Source organism: Callithrix jacchus, chromosome 14 (genome assembly GCF_049354715.1).
Source record: "Callithrix jacchus isolate 240 chromosome 14, calJac240_pri, whole genome shotgun sequence".
Taxonomy (NCBI): domain Eukaryota; kingdom Metazoa; phylum Chordata; class Mammalia; order Primates; family Cebidae; genus Callithrix; species Callithrix jacchus.
In genome coordinates this window covers 77,679,839-77,701,103 of record NC_133515.1, presented here as the reverse complement: position 1 = coordinate 77,701,103, position 21,265 = coordinate 77,679,839, and the positions used below count along the sequence as shown (strand labels likewise).

The 21,265-nt window shown below is 37.6% G+C and overlaps 1 protein-coding gene across 10 annotated transcripts in view; it reads right to left on the bottom strand.

The window, feature by feature from the left end:
- PRKD3 (protein kinase D3) overlaps nt 1–21,265 on the bottom strand; it is a 73,549-nt gene that overhangs the window by 33,518 nt on the left and 18,766 nt on the right. For all 10 annotated transcript variants that reach the window (XM_078349483.1, XM_078349485.1, XM_035272792.3 and 7 more), the window contains 4 exons: nt 9,692–9,830; nt 7,726–7,857; nt 6,535–6,692; nt 575–767 (listed from right to left, as the gene is read on the bottom strand). In XM_078349483.1, coding sequence (XP_078205609.1) covers nt 575–767; nt 6,535–6,692; nt 7,726–7,857; nt 9,692–9,830 — 622 coding nt within the window. The remainder of the gene's footprint in view (nt 1–574; nt 768–6,534; nt 6,693–7,725; nt 7,858–9,691; nt 9,831–21,265) is intronic.

Genomic DNA, 21,265 nt, shown 5'->3' with positions numbered 1-21,265 from the left:
TATTTTTATTTTGTTTAGCGTCTGGCTCTGGAATGAAAAAAGACATAAAACCTCAAGGATTAGCTCTGCTGCCTACTAGTTGTTCTGTATTGGCAAATAATAAGCATAGAGGTGAAGAAGCCATCCTCAGAGATCCACATTCTAGTTTTTCTGTTTACTAGCTACAGAATCTTAAGCAAGTTACCTAATCCATGTCTATAAGATGAAAAATGACTCCTATTATTACGAACTCCTATTACTACTACTCTTGTTACTATTAACTAACTCCAATTTCTACTAATATACTAACAAGAGCATAATTCACATATAATTGCTTTGAAGACTGAATATTTAAAGTTTTGTTTACTGTTTTACTATAGTGCCTGGCACATAATAACACACACTGCAGATAGTAGTAGTAGTAGTAGTTTACATACACATTTATATTTTATTTATATTTTTCTTTCCTTTATGTAAGTTAGCAATTATGAGAATAATTTATTTGGCTAATCCTTCTGAAATGTAAATATTTTAAACCTGTATTTAATAACAAAAACAGACACAAATTTTACTTAAGGAAAACACCTAATCCCACCTTTACACTGCATTCCTTGGCGAAAGAGGCCTTTCAGTAACCGCTTGCAGTACTGACATATCGTGGGACGGGTATAAGAGTGAACAGCAAATGTGTGTGGAACCTTCACTCTGCACATTACCATCTTTTCCATCCAGATTGGGCGACCACTCCAAGAAGGAATTCTCTTACTTGGTTCCTGGTGGACATGTGACTAAAATATAAGTAATTTCCATAAGTCAATATTAAAAACAAAGTGGTGGGAGCAGAGCTTAACCACAAGCGTCATTTATTTGAAACGCTAAAACCAAAAAACTCTAAAAATGTTGTTCTCAGTTTCCTTTGCAGCATTTAATTTACCAATCCTTGAATGACAAAAATGCAGATTCTTTTTGCGAATATTTATGCTTAAAAAAAATCTAAGATATGTTCATTCTCAGGTACATATTCCCTGATTATTATTTGCCAGGCACATTTCAGCACTTTACAGATAAAACCTACAAACTTTAAAACAAATAAATTCAGAAAGTATTATTGGTGCTCATATTGCATTACTGAATGTGACATCTGAATATATTTTGAAATAAATTTTAGGCTTCAAATTTATCTTAATACTAAAATATGTACATAAATTTTAAGTCTAATTAATAATGGTAAACAATGGCAGATACAAAACTAATTAAAACAACAATAGTTTCAGTCATTCAGCTTTAAGAAGAAGTTCCTTTATTTTCCAATTGTTTGGGTTTTTCTACCAGGTGAACAAAAAGCAACATTAAAGAAGGCATGAATTAAAAATTTTTGTGGGGTAAGTAGATTTTGGTAACTATGACCCTTTTTATATGAAGGGAATAATCAAACTATACATCACCCAGTTCAATGTGGCTCATTCTATCCATTCAACAAACATTCACTGATTATTATATGCCAGACCTTATTACATACTGGGGACACAAAATTGAATAAAACATAGTAATCCAAATTCTCAAGCACAAAATCCTTATATTCAACTACCATCTATCTATATTAACGGATTTGGCTGTACCTGCTGCTTGCATTCTCACTGCCAGAACTGAGGTCCTGAGATCTTTCAGATGCCTTCTATTACTAGTAATGCTTGTAACTCAGAGAAGCTGGGTCATTCTATGTCAATATGTTCAACCAAAAGAAGCAAAAGAAGTCAAAAGAAACAAGAGACAGAGAAGTGCAAGGGAGAAGGGGAGGAGGAAAAAGAAAAAAAAAACAAAACAGAAGATAAGGAAAAGGACAAAACAACTGGTGGGAGAAGAGTGCCATAAAATGCCTCAGACTGACAGTGTAGGCAGGTATTTTCTAAAATGGATTCTGAAACAATTTAATTCAGGAAAGGATGAAGAGTGTGTAAAAACCCAAACTATGCTTGCGTGCTTCAACTGTCCAAGGTGTCCTGCTCTAGCCTGGCTTATTTTTCCTTCATGCTGCCTTGTACGGACCACTTTCAGCAAAAAGAACCCCACGGTGATTCTGCAAAGCAAATAGTAATAAAGAACCTAGCAGAACTAGAAACAGATGTTTTAGGCCTTTGGCTCTTTGTTCTAGTGGTGACTCAACACTGCTTCTCTTACTCCTGTACTTTTGGTTTGTCTCAAATTCAAAATACAAATGGAGGCTGAGCACAGTGGCTCATGCCTGTTCCAGATGAGCCTGGGCAACATAGTGAGATCCCCTCTCTTAAAAAAAAAAAAATTAGCCAAGTGTGGTTGAACATGCCTGTAGTCCCATCTACTCAGGAGGCTGAGGTGGGAGGATCGCCTGATCCCAGCAGTTCAGGACTGCAGTGAGCTATGGTCCCGCCACTGTACTCTAGCCTGGACAATTGAGTGAGACCCTGTCTAAAAAAAAAGCCAATGGCCAGCTTGTGACGGCCTTTCAAATCCAGGTATTAGGGACATGGTACAGAGCCTGTGTGCCATGAACTACTCAGTGGACTATCGTTGTAGAAGTCACCTGATATGTCATGTCCAGTACAAGTAGTTAGTTATTATCCCTATTTTAAATATGAAAAAAGAACAAAGTCAAAAGGATTAATATTACCAAGTGGTAGTAATAGAATCAACATGAACTTAGGTCTCCTATGTAACAGTCCAGTGATTCTAACCCTTTTCCCAAACTTTTTTTGAGATGGAGTCTCACTCTGTCACCCAGGCTGGAGTGCAGTGGTGTGATCTTGGCTCATTGCAACCTCCACCTCCCAGGTTCAAGTGATTCCCCTGCCTCAGCCTCCCAAATAGCTGGGATTACAGGCGTGCATCAGCATGCCCAGCTAATTTTTTGTATTTTTAGTAGAGACAGGGTTTCACCATGTTGGCCAGGCTGGTCTCGAACTCCTGACCTCAGGTGATCTGCTCACCTTGGCTTCCCAGAGTGCTGGGATTACAGGTGTGAGCCACCACACCTGGCCCCCTTTTCCCATTTTAATGTATCTGTGCACAATGCAATCCCATCAGTAACAGTGGTTTGCCACTCTATTGGGTGAGAACGGCAAGAAAGGTATAGCAGCCTTAATTAGAATTTGGGCAGAGGTGCATGTTGGAACAATTATATAGAAAATTTGGTTAAAATGAGACCACTGAGATTAGAGTAATTAGAACTGAGTGGAAGTTCTTTCTTACCTTGTTTTAATGTCTCCTATATACAAATTAGTGCTTAGCTTCAACTATTATTTCTTAATGCACAGCCAGAAATTTTCTTTTCTTTTTTTTTTTTGAGATGGAGTTTTGCTCTTGTTACCCAGGCTGGAGTGCAATGGCGCGATCCTGGCTCACCGCAACCTCCGCCTCCTGGGTTCAGGCAATTCTCCTGCCTCAGCCTCCTGAGTAGCTGGGATAACAGGCATGCGCCACCATGCCCAGCTAATTTTTTGTATTTTTAGTAGAGAGGGGGTTTCACCATGTTGACCAGGATGGTCTCGATCTCTTGACCTCATGATCCACCCGCCTCGGCCTCCGAAAGTGCTGGGATTACAGGCGTGCACCACCACGCCCGGCCCAGCCAGAAATTTTCTAAAAGTAATCTGATTATTTCCACAGCTTAAGTTTAAGCTAAAATCTGCCAAAGTAATTGCTCATAAAAACCTTATAACAATATGGTCAACTCTCAATTATATATACTTAATCAGCTTTGGGGGTATTAGTGAAATTCTCCACTTTTATATGCATACTCAGATCCAACATTTTCTTTCTAGTTTGATTCTATTCTTCCTAACCCCAAAAGAATTCTCCCAAATGTGCTGAAGGGAACACTTGTCTGTTTCATCTTAAAACAGCCAGCACTCAGTTCTGGTTTCTTGAATCTCAGTGGTCCCATTTTAACCAAATTCAATGAACAATCTTTTTCTGTTCTTTCACCTCTTTACTGGATTCCCTTTAGACCAAACTTGTTTAACCTGCGGCCCACATGCAGCCTAAGACAGCTTTGAATGTGGCCAACACAAATTTGTAAACTTTCTTAAAATGTTAGATTTTTTTGTGTGTGATTTTTTTTTTTAGGGTGTCAGCTATCATTAGTGTTAGTATATTTTATGTATGGCCCATGACAATTCTTTGTCTTCCACTGTAGCCCAGGGAAACCAAAAGATTGGACACTCCTGCTTTAGACTGACATAACAGACATTATAGCAGAAACTGACTTCTTACATGCAAACAAAGACAACCTCAGATTTAAAGGTTTCTACTTCGAACTTGCCTATTTTCAGGCTTATCTTACTATTTGGTGAAGTTTACTATCTTGACTCCTTAGAAACGTTTCTCCCTCATTCTCCCTAACTATAAAATCAGGATGGCCCCTATACCTCCCAGGATTGCGGTGAGGATTATATGAGAAAAGAAAAGCACCTAGCATAAAGTCTGGCATGTGCTACCTTATGAGGCTCTTAATGTGTAGCCACTCAGAGTTAGTTCTTCTCTAACCTTGGTTGAGCGTCACGGTTCTTTCTTCCTAACTGGTATCTCCTCTGTTCGTTCCCACTCCAATCCTCCTTCCTTCTAATTGTCCTCCATAGGCTCTTCTTTTACTCCGCCTCCTTCTTTTTGGGGCTATGCTTGAACTGACAGAAGTAAACCTTGAAAGCCCTTCCAGGCTACAAGTTCTACTTGTTTTAAAATACTCTGAATAATCTAACCAATTCAGACACGTAACTGTACTACTTTTTTTTTTTTTTTTTTTTTTGAGATGGAGTTTCGCTCTTGTTACCCAGGCTGGAGTGCAATGGCGCGATCTTGGCTCACCGCAACCTCCGCGTCCTGGGTTCAGGCAATTCTCCAGTCTCAGCCTCCTGAGTAGCTGGGATTACACGCATGCGCCACCATGCCCAGCTAATTTTTTGTATTTTTAGTAGAGATGGGGTTTCACCATGTTGACCAGGATGGTCTTGATCTCTTGACCTCGTGATCCACCCGCCTCGGCCTCCCAAAGTGCTGGGATTACAGGCTTGAGCCACTGCGACCGGCCCATAACTGTACTTCTTATACTTCCCTAAGGAGTTTTCATGTTCAAGATGAAATATAAACTAATGAAAAATGTAATACCTTATCCACCTGCTCTTTCTGCTATTTCCTAATCTAGTAATACTTAATCGAGCATAGCTGGCATACTGGCATCATTTGTTTAGCTCTTAACATATCTCCATTCTACTGTCCTCATTCCTAAGTAAGTTCTCTGCAATTCAGTGTATAAGATGTACTAACCTTTTCCTACCAGTCTTTCCAGGCTCTTCTGTATGTTTATACCAACCCCTCATTTTCAGTCCTTTATGCCACCGCACTCTGTCTCCTTTAAGAATCTCACACTAGGGCTAAGAAATAGGAAAATATGGGACTTTTGTGAAAGGATTTCAAAAGCTTTTACTCTGGTGTCTCAACTTAGCAAAATATTATGACTAAGGTACGATGACAAGGCCTTGATTCTGCCATTAATTTACAGAAGACCAGAGAAGTTACAGGAACAACTAAATAAGAAGATTACAATCTACGAATGGAAGTCATTTCAAATACCATCAAATGTATATGGGAGTTATTTCCTTCTTCCTGGATCTACTGCCTTTATCCTTGAGAGGTACACTGTATTAGGGAAAAAAATCACTGATTTATAAATAATGACATCTGGGTTTAATTCCACTATCTCTTACTAATTTGCTCTGTGACTTCAGACAAGTTGCTTAACTGCTCTGTGTCTCAACTGTCTCATCTGTCTACAGATGTGTGGAAACACTTCATATTCTGAGGATACACTTCATATTCTGAGGATCAGCGGAGTCATTCACTCAGTCATTCATTCTTTACTGAGTACCTACTAAGTACCAGGTATTATACTGAACATGATGGGATAATTAAAGACATAAATACTGTCTTCTCTAAACAGATCATAAATATCTTAAGGACAATCCAGTATACAAACACTGTGATATTAGGTTCAATGTTATACATAAAGTTAGGGAAAAGTGATGGCATTCAGAAAGTAAAATAGTGTCTAGGTGAGGAGAAAATCAGGAAAGGTAGCTTTTGAGATAGGTTTAGAAAATACATGTAGAAGGGACATTAAGAGCAAAGGTAAGGGAAGCAAGGATGGTGTGTTCAGGGAATCCCAAATAGTTCAGATTGTAAGAAACATAGAATATATAAAGGTTTCCTGGTGGGGAGTTACATAATCAAGAGCTGTATAACAGAAAACTTGATCTGGCTATCATGTATAAGATGAAGTAAAGTATGGAGACCAGGAGTCAGGCTAGGGGGCTAATGCAGTGGTACAAGCCATAATACAATCCCAAGGTGTGCAAAATGCAATTTGTTACTATTGGTAAGTCCTGTCTCCATTACTACATCTTATGTTTCTTAAGTGTAGGAGCATTACCATTTTTTAGCATGTAAATTATGTTCTAGAGTGATGTCATACACCTTGCAGAAACAGAATAACTAATAAAATGTCTATTACCTTAGAATACGTACCTCTTCACTGGGAAGGGCTACATATTCAGGCTGTAGGGGTCTTGGAACTGAGAGGCCGGGTCCTGGCAAAGATACATTTGACAGACGTCTCTTTCTTACTCCACTACAGTTATTTGGAATCTTGAAGGCACATCGTTTATGATAATTTAATCCACAACCTAAACATATTTTACAAGGTAAAATATAAGATTAAAAAAAACCTTTACTATTTAAGTATGACACATAAAAACCACTGCTTCTTTTATTTGATATATTTTCTCTGTTAGCCATACCTACCCTAATTAAGAACCCAGATGGCAGGCTAAGTGGATGAATTAAAGAAGAAAAGTAAATGTATGAAAGGGATAAGTCAGCTAGAGCAGCGGTTAAGGTGAGGTCCCTAAGATAACCACTTGGAAATTTGTCAGAAACATAAATTATAAGGCTCCACCCCAGATTTAGAGTTAAAAACTATGAGGATGAGGCCCAGTAAAGTGTATTTTATAATGCACAATACAGTTTGAGAACCACGGACTTAAAACACTGGTTAGCAAACTATGGCCTCTGTACCAAATTCCTCCTGTGACATGAAAATTTAATGAAACTCAAATTTTGGTGTTTCTAAATCGTTTTATTGGAACACAGCCGATCTATTTGTTTACATATTGTCTGTGACTGGTTTCATACTGTAATAGCAGAGTTAAAACAAGACAGAGACCATAAGACCAAAAAAGTCTAAACTATTTACTCCCTGGCCCTTTACAGAAAAACTTTATCGATCCTCCACCTTAGAAGACTGTTTCTTCATCAGAAATGTGCACCTATGTCCTATTCCTAGCAATTCTAATTCAGAACAAATTTGACAATTTAGTCGTAAGAGACAACTTTTTAAAACCAAAAACTGACAGGAATATTTATGGAGCCACTACTTTGTACTAAATATTTAACCTCATTACCTTATTTAACCATTTACTCTTTACAAAATCAGTGGGGCAGAATGTACTTTACAAAGAAATTAATCTTAAGAGGTTTAGTAATTTGCCTAAGAATATGAAGGAGTAGGTGGCAGAGCTACAACCAGAGTCCTGATCTCTCCAATTCTAAATCTCGTTCTTACTCAACAGTTTATCATCTTGTTTTTTTCACTGATAATAAAAGAATGCAAATGTGGAATCTTATTTCAAATGACCACACAAATCTTAGAACACATACCTTCACATTTAAGTCCCTGCCGTACCAATCCCCAGAGCATCTCACCACAATAATCACAGAAAGTAGGAGCTTTGTAAGAATGTACATAGAGAGTATGTGGACGAATCTGGAAGTCTTCTACTGTGGCCAAAGCTTTAAAAAAGAAAAGTATTAAAATATATCTGGTATTTGTAACTGCAATGAGATTAAGAAAGCTCACACATTCATTTATATCAAAGTACACAGAATCATTTTTTCTCTGAAAGTTTCATTGGACCATAAAAGTAAATTCTTTTCAGCATTTAATGTTGTGATTTCAAACTCTAGGAAGTCCATTTGCTTCTAATCACTTGAGCTCCTGAAGTAGGTAGTAGGTTAGCTCTTTGGAACTCCAACACCATTTTCTCATCATGACAAGATTGCAAATAGATGTTAGGTCTACTTTGGCCATTTGAAAACTGCTTCACTTACACACAGTGGGAAACAGACACTAAAGTAAAAAGTACTGTGGAACTTAACTTCAATTTACAGCAATGTTTCTGTGGAAAAAGATAGTGAGTCCTAACTTAGGATCTCAGGATACACTTGTCTGTTCTCCAGAGTCCTAGTGGATAAGAGAAAGAAACTCCTTTCCCCACAGTGAACATCAGGACAGTAGGCCCAAGAAACTTCCTCTCACCTCAAGCTGCAAGTCGTTAGTAGATACTCTGTAGTCTGATGGGGTTCAGAGTAGAGAAGGAAGAGATATGAGCAGGACTTCCAGGTAAGACAGGGAGTGAAACTCATCAGGAATGAAGAGGAAGGCAAGGATTGGGAAATACAGAGATGGTTTGGGGTTGCTGTATAGAAGAGGAATGATCAATGTAGCGGGAGTGAGATGAATGAGAGAATCAGAAATGTAAGATGAGAGGAGTGGAAACTGATAAGGAGAGAGGATCTCAAGAACAGGCTCAAAGGTGAGATTGAGAAAAGGAAAAACTGGGAGCAGGATTCTGACCCACGACTGGCCAGCTTGCTTCCTTTCTTCCATCAGTTCTCCTACTTGCCAAACAAGAAGTACTGCAGACCCACTATGTGCATTATTATAGCATTCTTTCTTGCTTTTCACTCCTGACTATCTTGCCCACATTGTTGCTGGATGAGATAGCAAATAGTGGGAATTAAGAAACAAAGTATGGCAAGAATGGGTGAGATGGGAAAAAGGTAGAAAAAAGCCACTGGGACAAGAAGGGAAAGAGCATTTTCTTTTAAAGCCACAGAAATAACCAGCATGGTAATTTCCTCTTCCATATCTTCATTACTTCTTTTTTCCCGATTCTGTTTTCTAAACCCCAATTTTCTTCTTTTATGCTCTTTACAGAAATGAGGAGAAAAGAAACAGAATTTCAGTGTAATGGTTTTATTTCTCTCACTCAGAAAAGAGTTTGTTTCTTTCAGAGAAGAGTATATTTCTTTCAGACCAAATAATTCCTTAGCTTAGTAACATTCAAGTAACTTACAGATTTTCCTTTCCTGATTTTTCTTTTTTTTTTTTTTAAAGAGACGAGTTTCGCTCTGTTGTCCAGATGGAAGTGCAGCAGTGTGATCAACGCCCACTGCAGCCTCAGCCTCCCAAGCTCAGTGATCCTCCCACCTCATCCTCCCAAGCAGCTAAGACTGCAGTTGCATGTGACCATACCGGGCTAATTTATTTTTTTTTTAATTTTTTATAAAGACAAGGTTGCTAAGCTCCTTAGGCTGGTCTCAAACTCCTGAGTATAAACAATCTTCCCGCCTCAGCCTCCCAAAGTGCAGGTGTGAGGCACTGTTCCCAGCTATTTTTCTTTCTTAATGGTGATATAAGATTCTGGAAAGGAAAAATCATATAGTAACCATTATTAGGGATGAAAGAAGTTAACAATAGTACAAAGACCAAATATAACTGAATGGACAGAAAAGTAGGCTCTTTGGGGGAAAAGGCAATAAAATTTAAAAAGCCATCGCTTACCTGAAAGAACAACTTCCACTAGATCTCCTTCATGTATTTCATCTGCTGAGGTAATCAGCTGCAAAATATTTTCTGAGTTCATGTCATGGCGAAAGAGAAGAATTTTGTCATACATGCCAAAGAATCCACACTCTGGAAACTGTGGGATAATAGTCCTGTATCAGTATAACCACTGCTTTCTATTTTTATAAGTAAATGTTTCAATTTTATCAAAGAATTTAAAACATAATGTTTTAACCTAACATTTCCTCACAACTCTACTGATACCTAAAAGGTGAACCACATACTCAAGCATCCTGGTTAATTTTAAAGTTCAAGAAAAATAGAAATGTAAACTTTCAAATAAACAATCATTGATGATTTTAAAACACATGTCTCTTACAAATACAGGATTTCTATAATCAGTTACTGATGGAGAATATAATCTTAAACTTACTGCTACTCTACTCTTAGCCTGAAAGATAAGCAGTCTTTCCCATTCTCCAGAACTGTACTGTCCAATATATGGTTAGTTACTAGCCACATGAAGTTATTTAAATTTCAAATATTAAAATTATATAAAATTAAAAATTTAGTCCCTTAAACTACAGTATAAGCACTCAACTGACACCTTGGGTACCATACCAAGTATCACAGATAAACACTTTTATCATCCTGGTAAATTCTATTCAACAACACTAACAGAAGAACAATAATTCTCAAACTACAGTTATGAGAACTAATTCCAACATTTTTGCCTAATGTACCTATATCCTCTAGCATTTATCTAATATAGTCTTTAAGTCTACTCATTGTAATTATGAATACATGTTTCATTACACTGCTTTTTCTTTAAAAGAAAAAACAACCGTTGGCCAGAGCAGGACACTTGCAGATTTGTTCACATATGCCCTATGTATATTATTTCAACGCTTCTACATTTTGTGACTACAGTGCCGAAACACTTTGGGGAGGATTAGAATTCCAGGTACTAAAATATGAAGGTATGTGTTTGAAATTTTATACAGTTAACAGAGTGAAGTTATTTAAGAGAGAATTTTAAATACTTGCCTATACAAAATTAACAATATTTAATTTTTAAATCACTTTTTAAAAATTGAGACCATCTTCTAAATCACCAGTGCCTTGGGACATGCTGTTCTAGATATTTCAAAATTCTTCAGCAGATCTCAGAATCATAAATGTTCACTGACTTATTCTGGCTTCTCATAGAATATTCTTTAATAAATGATACAGCATATTGCCTGCCTGCATCAAATGGTTTAAATCAGTCTCGCTAAACTAAATGCATGTCACAGAGATGCTGCTGAAGATATGGTTCACCTATTTCATTTTATAGCCCTTCTCTGTGAAGACCCATAAAATAACTTTATCTGGTTGATTTTATAACATGAATAATTTGCTCATCTAACTTAACATGTTTTCTCATTTACTTTGTCCAATGGAAAAAAAGCACAGCCAAATTTGTAGCCCAAATTTAGCATCAGTTTTGGATCTTATGGAATGTGTTTTAGGTGCAAATACGAACTGAGCTTCATCTCATTTCTTACCTTAATTTTCTCATCAGAAAACTCCTGTATATATTTCTAAAGAGTTCTCAAAACTTTTTTTTGAGACAGGGTCTTGTTCTGTCGCCCAGGATGAGTACCATGGTGTGATCACAGTTCATCACTGCAGTCTCAAACTCCTGGGCTCAAGTGATCCTCCCACCTCAGCCTCCCAAGGAGCTGGGACCACAGATGCATGCCACCACTGCCAGCTAACTTTTTATGTTTTGTAGAGATAGCAGTCTCGCTGTGTTGCCCAGGCTCGTGCTGATCTTCTAGACTCAAGTGATTCCCCTACTCCCAAAGTGTTGGGATTAGAGGCCACCACACCTGGCCTCTCAAATCTTTTTTAAAAGTTAAATTAAAAAAATTTAAAAACAATGATTAGTTAGAAAGTTACAAGTTTACAGTCTTTTTAACCAGGGTAATGAAAAATACAGAAATATTTAGAATTTTTTGTAATACTAATTCTCCTTTTGAGCAACCAATAGTATCTGTAAAATCTCAGAGTATGCTTTAATATGTATCTAACAGTATAAGATTTCTCAATTTAAAAAAAAGTAGTCAGGCGTGGTGGCTCATGCCTGTAATCCCAGCACTTTGGGAGGCTAAGGTGGGCAGATCACAAGGTCAGGGGTTTGAGACCAGCCTGGCTAACATGGTGAAACCCTGTCTCTACTAAAATTACAAAAATCAGCTGGGCGTGGTGGTGCACACCTGTAATCTCAGCTACTCAGGAGGTGGAGGTTGCAGTGAGCCAAGATTGAACCACTGCATGCCAGTCTGGGCAACAGAGCAAGACTCCGTCTCAAAAAAAAAAATACAGAAATCAAAAAATACAGAATCAAAAAATTATTAGATTTTCATTAAAATTTTACTAAATTTTATCAAATTATTAAGTTGGAGAATAAAATATCTTCATAATTGAGTTAAAACAATTCATAAGGATAAAGGACTCCACATTTCATCCTCATAAAACCTCTAAGGCCGGTGGTGGCTCATGCCTATGATCCCAGCACTTTGGGAGGCTGAGGCGGCGGATCACGAGGTCAAGAGATCAAGACCATCCTGGCCAACATGATAAAACCCTGTCTCTACTAAAAATATAAAAATTAGCTGGGCGTGGTGGCGTGCACCTATAGTCCCAGCTACTGGGGAGACTGAGGCAGGAGAATCACTTGAATCTAGGAAACGGAGTTTGCCATGAGGTGGATGTTGCAGTGAGCCGAGATCGCGACACTGCACTCCAGCCTGGTGACAGAGAGACTTCGTCTCAAAAAACAAACCAAAAAACAAACAAAAAAAACCCTCTAAGGCCAGATGCAGTGGCTCATGCCTGTAATCTCAGCATTTCGTAAGGTCAAGGTGAGCAGATCATTTGAGGTCAGGAGTTTAAGACTAGCCTGGCCAACATGGCGAAAACCCATCTCTAATAAAAATACAAAAATTAGCCAGGTATGGTGGGGTATACCTGTAGTCCCAGCTACTTGAGAGGCTGAGGCAGGAGAAGCACTTGAATCTGGGAAACAGAGGTTGCCGTAAACTGAGATTATGCCACTCACTGCACTCCAGCCTGGGTGACAGTGAGACTCTGTCACAAACAAACAAACTCTACTATTTGTATGAATATAACTGATTAAAAAAAGGCGTATTTCTTGCATGTCTGGTAAGTGCAAGATACTGGCCTTACAGTTTGTAAAGACAGAATAGTCCTTATCTTCCAGGAACTTACAATCTAGTAGGAAGCTAGAAATAAAAACAGATATATACAGTATAAGGCAAATGACAAAATTAAAATATAAACAAAAATATAGAAGAAGGAGGAAGAAAAAATGTTAACTGGGAAGGTGGAGTAGAGGAATCTAGTATGATATTTGAGCAAAACCAAAAAAGAGAAGCACGGTTTCCATAGGCCAAGTGTCATCAATGAGAAGTTACAAGATAAATGGAACAAGCCTTGAGACTAAAGAATGAGATGGGAGAAAGCTGGGTAGAAAGAGGGTAGAAAAGCACAGGGAGCCCTACTGGCGCCATAGTAACAGAGAAACCTATTAGTATGCTCAAACTTTGCCATCTACTAACCATAGAACCTTGGAAAAGTTGCTTAACCTTTCTAAATCAGTTTCTTGTTTATAAAATGGAGAATAATAGGAGTTATAGGCTGGCTTGAAAGGGTTCTTATCAAAATAAATTACTTGATGGCTGTAAAACTCTCAGCACTGTGATCCATAAACAGCAGTGGTTTATATTACTTGTATATACCTAAGAGGGAGAAGAGACATAGAGTCTCAGAGCAAGGCAGGAACATGATTAAACCTGTATTTTAAAAAGAGAATGCTGACAGCACTGCGTAGAGGAACTGGAACAGGAAGAGGCCAGCAAGCAAGATGCTGAAGAAAGGGTTACACTAACAGTCAGAGAGACGTATCAGAATCTGAATTATATAGCAAGTAAATGGAAAGAGACAAGGAAATTTCTCTCCAGAAACTATCTTTGAGAAATCAGATGGCTCATCAATACTGTTTTGACCAAATCATCAATAATGTTTTGACCAAATAACCTTCTTAAGCACATGACCTAATGAATAATATCAATATGAAGTTGCTATTATGAGCCTTAAAAGCAAGTAATTATAGCGAGATATTATAAAATACTTATTTAAAATAGACATATGTATATTAGAGGCTAAAAAGCTGTTGGTAATGATAAAGAATAGTCATTTTTCAGGTCAACACATGTTTTCATACTACACTCATTTATATGACAGACAAATTAAGAGTTTGTAAGGGAAAAAACACAGGTATGTTTGGTAGGGTGTGTAGATATTATAAATGAGTCTGAACAAAAAACATGAGAAGTCTTGAGACATGGGTATATTAAAGATAAACACCTAAAAAGCAATATACCATGAGCACACATTCATTATGATAAAGAATTATACAGAGCAAAAAAAACCAAACTTTTAATGAATTGAATATACAAGGATTTACTGTTCCTGATTTAAAAAAATTCACAAAACCAGTTTTCAAGCAGGAGTGGATCTCTAAACAATGTCTTAATTCTGGCCACACATCAGAACCACCTGTGGAGCTGGACGCAGAGGATGCTTAGGCTATGATTCTAGGCTTATAGTTAAGGTCTAGGGAACAGGCAGTAAAACATGAATTTTAAATGTACTTTTAAAATATTATTCAATGTATTTATTGTACATACTCTTTAAAAAAATCGATTTTTTAAAATAGCTTGAAATTTATAGAAAATGCAGACAATAGTCCAGAGTTCCTATATACTATCTGATACCCAGTTTCCTCTATTATTAACATTTTATGTTACATGGTATATTTATTACAATTAATAACCTGATATCCATACATTATCAACTAAGGCCCATACTTTATTCAGATTTCCTCTAGTTTTTAACGTAATACCCTTTTTTTGTTTAAGAATCCCATCCATACTATATCACCTTTAACTGTTCTGTTCCCGTAGGCCCCTTTTGGGCTGTGAGTTTCTCAGACTTTGCTGGATTTGAATGATCTTGGCTGCTTTGAGAAGCACTGGTCAGGTATGTTGTAAGAAGTCTCTCTACTGGAATTTGTCTGACGTTTCTCTCATGATTGCTGGGGTAATGGGTTTTGGGGAGGCAGATCACAGAGGTAAAGTGCCATTCTCATTGCATTCTATCAAGGGCATCTACTATCAACATGACATCACTGTTGAGGCTGGTTGAGGTTGTGTTTGTCAGGTTTCTCCACTGTAAAACTACTCTGCCCCCGACCCGTTTCCATACCATACTCTTTGGAATTAAGTCACCATGAGCAGACCACTTAAGTGGAAAGGTTGATTTCCTTTTCTTGAAGGTGGAGTATCTACATAAATTATTAAAATTCTTCTAAGTGGGAGATTTATCTATTTTCTCCCACTTATTTATTTATCCAATCATTTATATATCTCAATATAGACACATGGACATTTACTTTATACTTTGAGATATAATATATACTCTTTTAAAATTATAATTTTATTTTTGAATAGGCAATTATTCAAAGTTCAAAAGGCAAAAAAGAGCAGACAGCACATCTATGCCCTAGCTGCCTCATTAACTGTCCTGTAGTCACCAGTGTTGCCAGTTTTCTCAGAATCCTTCTGAAAATATTTTATATATCAAATAAACATGAATATATCTTTCCTTCATTTTACACAAATGTCAGCACACTATAAACGCTGTTCTGCATCTTGCTTTTTTTTTCACTTAGCAATATATTTTAGAGATCATTCCATTTAAAAAGTTCTTTTTCTTTTTTTTTTTTTTAACAGCTGTATAGTTTTCTTTTACCAGTCCCTACTGATGGGATATGGCGTAAGTAGTAAAACTAGTCCCAAACTGCCTTTGTTAAAATCATCATCTATCTCACTAAGTATATAATCTTAATTAAGTTACTTAACCTTAGTTTTTCCATCTGTAAAATAGTGCCTAATTCATACAATTATTATGAGAAATAAGTTAATATATATACAAAGAACTTAGTGTCCTTTCCAATTTTTTTTCACCAATGTTTTACAGTTTTCACTGTAGAGATCTTTCACTTCTTTGGTTAAGCTTATTCCGAGGTATTTTATTTACAGCTATGGTAAATGGGATGATTTTCTTGGTTTCTATTTCAGATTGTTCACTATTGGCATATAGAAATGCTACTGATTTAGGCTGGGCACGGTGGCTCATGCCTGTAATCCCAGCACTTTGGGAGGCCGAGGAGGGAAGATCACCTGAGGTTGGGAGTTTGAGACCAAGCTGACCAACACGGAGAAACCGCATCTTTACTACAAAAAAATACAAAATTAGCTGGGCGTGGTGGCAGGTGGCTGTAATTCCAGCTACCCTGGAGGCTGAGGCAGAAGAATCGCTTGAACCTGGGAGGCGGAGGTTGTGGTGAGCTGAGATCCTGCCATTGCACTCCTGGGCAACAAGAGCAAGACTGTCGCAAAAAAAAAGCTACTGATTTCTGTATGTGGATTTTGTATCCTACATCTTTACTTATTTATCAGTTCTAATGGTTTTTTGGCAGAATCTTTAGGTTTTCCTAAATATAAGATCATACCATCTACAAAAAAGGATAATTTGATGTCTTCCTTTCCAATTTGGATACCCTCTATTTCTTTTTCTCTTCTAATTGCTCTAGTTAGGACTGCCAGTATTATGCTGAATAAAAGTGGTGAAAGTGGGCATCCTTGTCTTGTTCCAGATCTTAGAAGAAAGGCTTTCAGTGTTTCCCCATTCAGTATACCAGCTGAATGCTTGTCATACATGGCCCTTACTGTCCTGAGGTATGCTCCTTCTATATCTAGTTTGTTGACAGGTTTTTATCATGAAGTTTTTATTGTGTTGAATTTTACTAATTTTTTTTTTGCTATCTACTGAAATGACCATATGGGTTTTGGTCTTCATTCTGTTGATGTGACCTCATGTTTAATGATTTCTGTATGTTGAACCATCCTCACATCCTAGAAGAAGAAAATGGCACAACAGTCTAGGACCTTAGTCTGGGCAAAGATTCTTTGAGTAAGACCTGGAAAGCACAGGCAGCCAAAATAAAAATGGACGAAGGGGATCACATCAAGTTAAAAAGCTTCTCAGGCCAGGCAAGGTGGTTCACACTGGTAATCCTGGCACTTTGGGAGTCCAAGGCAGTGGACCGCCTGAGCTCAGGAGTTTGAGACCAGCCTGGGCAACATGGTGAAACCCCATCTCTACTAAAACACACACACACACACACACACACACACACACACACAGCTTCTTCAAGGAAATAATTAACAAAACAGTGACAACCTACAGAAAGGGAGAACATATTTGCAAACCATTCAACTGACAAGGGATTAATAACCAGAATACATAAGGAGCTCAAACGATTCAACAACAAAAACAAAAGAAAATCCAATTTAAAAATAAGCAAAAGATCTAAATATACATTTCTCAAAAGAAGACACACAAATGTCCAATAGGTATTTGAAAAAATACTCAACATCACTAATCTCAGAGAAATGCAAATCAAAACTACAATGAGATACCTCATCTCATCTCAAAATGGCTTTTATCAAAAAGACAAAAAATCCAAGATCCTGGTGAGGATGCAAAGAAAGGGAATGCTCTTACACTATAGGTGGGAATGTAAATTAGTACAGTTACTATGAAAAACAGTATGAAGGTTGCTAAAAATAAAACTACCATATGATCCAGCAATCTCACTGCTGGGTATCTATCCAAAAGAAAAGAAATCACAATATCAAAAAGATACCTGCACTCCCATGGTTACTGCAGCAAAATTCACAATAGCCATGATAGGAAATCAACCTAAGTGTCCATCAATGGATAAATGGACACAGAAAATGTGGTACACATACACGGTGGAGTATTATGCAGCCATAAAAAGAATGAAAGCTTATAATTTGCAACAACATGAATAAAAGTTGGGAAAAACATTTCGGTGGGTAAAATAAGCCAGGCACAAAAAGACAAGCATTGCATGTTCTCACTCATATGTGAAAAATTAAAAAAAAAAAAAAATTGACCTCATGGAGGTAAGAGAGCAGAAAGACAACTACCAGAGACTCTGAAGGGGAGTGGGTGGGGGGAATAAAGGGGTTGGGTAATAGTTGCAAAAATACAGTTAGATAGAAAAAATAAGATCTAGTGTTTGGTAGCATGATAGGGACACTATAGTTAACAAGAATTTATTGTGTATTTCAAAATAACTAGAAGAGTAGAATTGGAATGTTCCTAACATAAAGGAATGATAAATATTTAAGGTGATGGATATCCCAATCACCGTGATTTGATCATTATACATTGTATGCTTGTATCAAAATATCACATGTACCTCATAAATATGTACAACAATTAGTTATCCAGAAAAACAGAAATAAAAGAGATTAGAACTCTTGATAAGCTTTGAGTGCTAAAGACACCTTAGCTATTCCAATCACTTGGTATAAGCAATACTCCCTGAGTAATCCTATATACACATCTTTTCCCACTTTTTGAGAGTAAGTATGAGATAACTTTCTAGATTTGCTGGTTCAAACACATCAACAATTTAAAATTTTTAGCTACTGCCAAATTGTTCTTTACGGAGGATATACCACTTTATATTTCTGCAAGTAATTTATTATGTATTTGTTTTTGCCATGTTTTTATTATAGTGTATTATCAAATTTGATTTTAGATTAAAATGTTATTTTTGTAGTTTTAATTTGCATTAAGTTGAACCTTTTTTCATATGCTTAAGTGACATCTGTATTTCCCTTTTCTGTAAATTAGGAATTCATATTCTTTACTTATTCATAATGGATTGATCCTCTTTAAAACACCAAATCCAATTATTCATCAGAATAATTTTCATTACGTGGAGACCTTTAATAAGTCCTGAACAACATATCAAAAAACATAAACAAAAATACTTTATATTCTGAAGTATATATGTTGAATTTCTCAAAATGATCTGACATCAGTGAAACATAAGAGCTTTTAAGATAATAGCTTCTTATTCTAAATCAGACTTCAGCAGAATAAAGAACAAAGGAAAAGAGCATTTTTTTCTTTCAGTTGTATAATTTGAAAAGGAGAAAATATTTTGGCAAACTTTTTGATTACATTTTTTGGGGGGGGTCTCCCTCTGTTGCCCAGGATGTAGTTTGATCATGGCTCACTGCAACCTCAAACTCCTGGGGCTCAAGCAATCCTTTAGCCTCAGCCTCTCAAAGTGCTGAGACTACAGGTGTGAGTCATCTTTCCTGGTCCTTAATTACATTTGTAACTCTGCTATACTCACTGACAGAGCCAAAAGCGGTGGGGGCAGAAACCCGTACTAACACTGTTGTCTCTATATTCTCCAAAATAAAATTCTTGCCCAATAAAATAATGAATATATATCCCTTCTAAACATTCTATTCTCCTGAAGGAAAAAAAGGCCCCTTATGAGAAGGGAAAAGTTCAGAAAAGCAGTAGAGGTGATGACATGCTTAGTAATTGTCTGTAATTGTCACTGGCTATTTAGTTTATTCTTCTACAGCAATGATCCTCAGCTGGGATTTTTGCCCCCAAAAGGTATGTGACCATGTCCTGAGACATTCTTGGTTTTCACAACTTGAGCTAGTGGCATTCAGTGAGTACAGCACTGTAGAATGCACAGGGCATCCCCGACAAGAATTACCCCACCCAAAATGTCAACAGTACTAAAGTTGAAAAATCCTGCATTAGAGAATAAGAGTCAAGAGAATGGAGAGGCTGTGGAATGTGGAAGAAGTTGGCAACCTTTTGAAAACTAGACAAGTCCATAATTCCTTCCCTAGCCTACCTCAAAAAGAAAAGAGGAAATAAAAGAAATAGCTAAAGAACTAGCATTGTAGAAGCAAAAACAGGACTACTTTGGCCTCTTTCCAACTGCTCCTCCCTACCCCGCTCTTTTCTGGATTTGCTTACTACAGACTGCCAATGACCCCTCTTGACTGTGCAAAACGAAGTATTTTCCCAGTCCCTATGGAAATGTAACAGAATTTCATCAATTAAATTTCCAGCCTCATGCACTCTGCTCACTTCAGATTTCTTCTTTGCTTTTGCATTAAAAATGGCTTCAAGAATTTAAAAAAAATCTTTCTGTAACCATTTTAAAAGTAACTTTTACAGTATTAACTTATACCTTTACATAAAATGTTCCAATAGTTAGGAACAAAATTATTTTAAGCAACACTTATTTTGAGAATTACTTAAGGTGAACAGTTTCAAGTTCATGTGGTTAATATGCAGTAGGTAAAATGGTAGGCAAGGTAGGAAGCTTGCAAGTTATTTTACCTGGTCAAACACAGTTTTTGCACTTTAACAACAGCTTCAGAATTTAACATTATCTGAATGAATAATTTATCACTATGCACTTAAAAAATTTTTTTTTCTTTAGAGACATGGTCTCACCATATTGCCTAGGCTGATCTCAAACTCTTGGACTCAAGAAATCATTCGGCCTCAGCCTCCCAAAGTGCTGATGATAAGAGGAAGGAGGCAAAGAAATACTAGACACACAGGTGGGTCTCGGCGAAACCCCACCTTCAAGATGAAAAGCCTAAAACCCATGGCCCTAAGTGAGAACTACTATCCCTGTTTGCCTGCTCTCTCCCAATTGGTTCTTTCTGAATAATGTCTTTTTACCAATCGAATGTTGCCTTTTCCAGAACTACCTATGGCCTGTCCCCACCCCATCCTGGGCCTATGAATACCCCAGACTCAGTCAGTAGAGAGAGAAAGCAGCAGCTTGACTGGAGAGAGGTGACTTGACATTGGAGGGACAGCGGGACTTTGGAGAGATGGCTTGATTACCAGGAAGAGCCTGCTGGACCTCAGGGGACGACTACCTGCCCGTCCAAGTCCCCTCTCCCACATCCCCCTCTGCTGAGAGCCCTTTCCCATTACTTACTGCCTTCACCATCCTTCAAGTGTCTGGGTGATCTCATTATTATTGGATGCCAGACAAGAGCTAGAGACTCACCAAGTGAAAGTACCCAAAAAAGGGCTGTCACAAGGGGCCCACTGAGCTGATAACACAGAGCTATCCATGGATGGCAGAGCTAAGAGAGTATTATAATACATCTTCTGGGGCTTTGGGGGGCAGGGGCAGGTCGCAGGCACCCCCACCTGGGTTCTGCCACAGGGCCTGCGTGAAGTCTGCTCCTGCCATAGCTCAAAGTGGTTAGCTAGATCCTGCACTTGCTTGCTCACATGTTCCCTCCAGAAAGAGGTTGAGTGTGGTGGGCCAAGTAAACAGGGCACCCCTGTCACAAGTCCAATGAAGCGGTCGAGAAAAATCCTGCATCACTGAGGTTACAGGTGTGAGCTGCTGTGGGAAAAGGGCCTATCATCACAAAACAAAGTGGCAGAATAGCAACAACCCTTGATTCCAAAACTCTGCTATGGTATAATATACTCTGCTACCTCTTCTTTAGATTCTTCTTTTTTTTTAAGCATACACCAATAACAAAG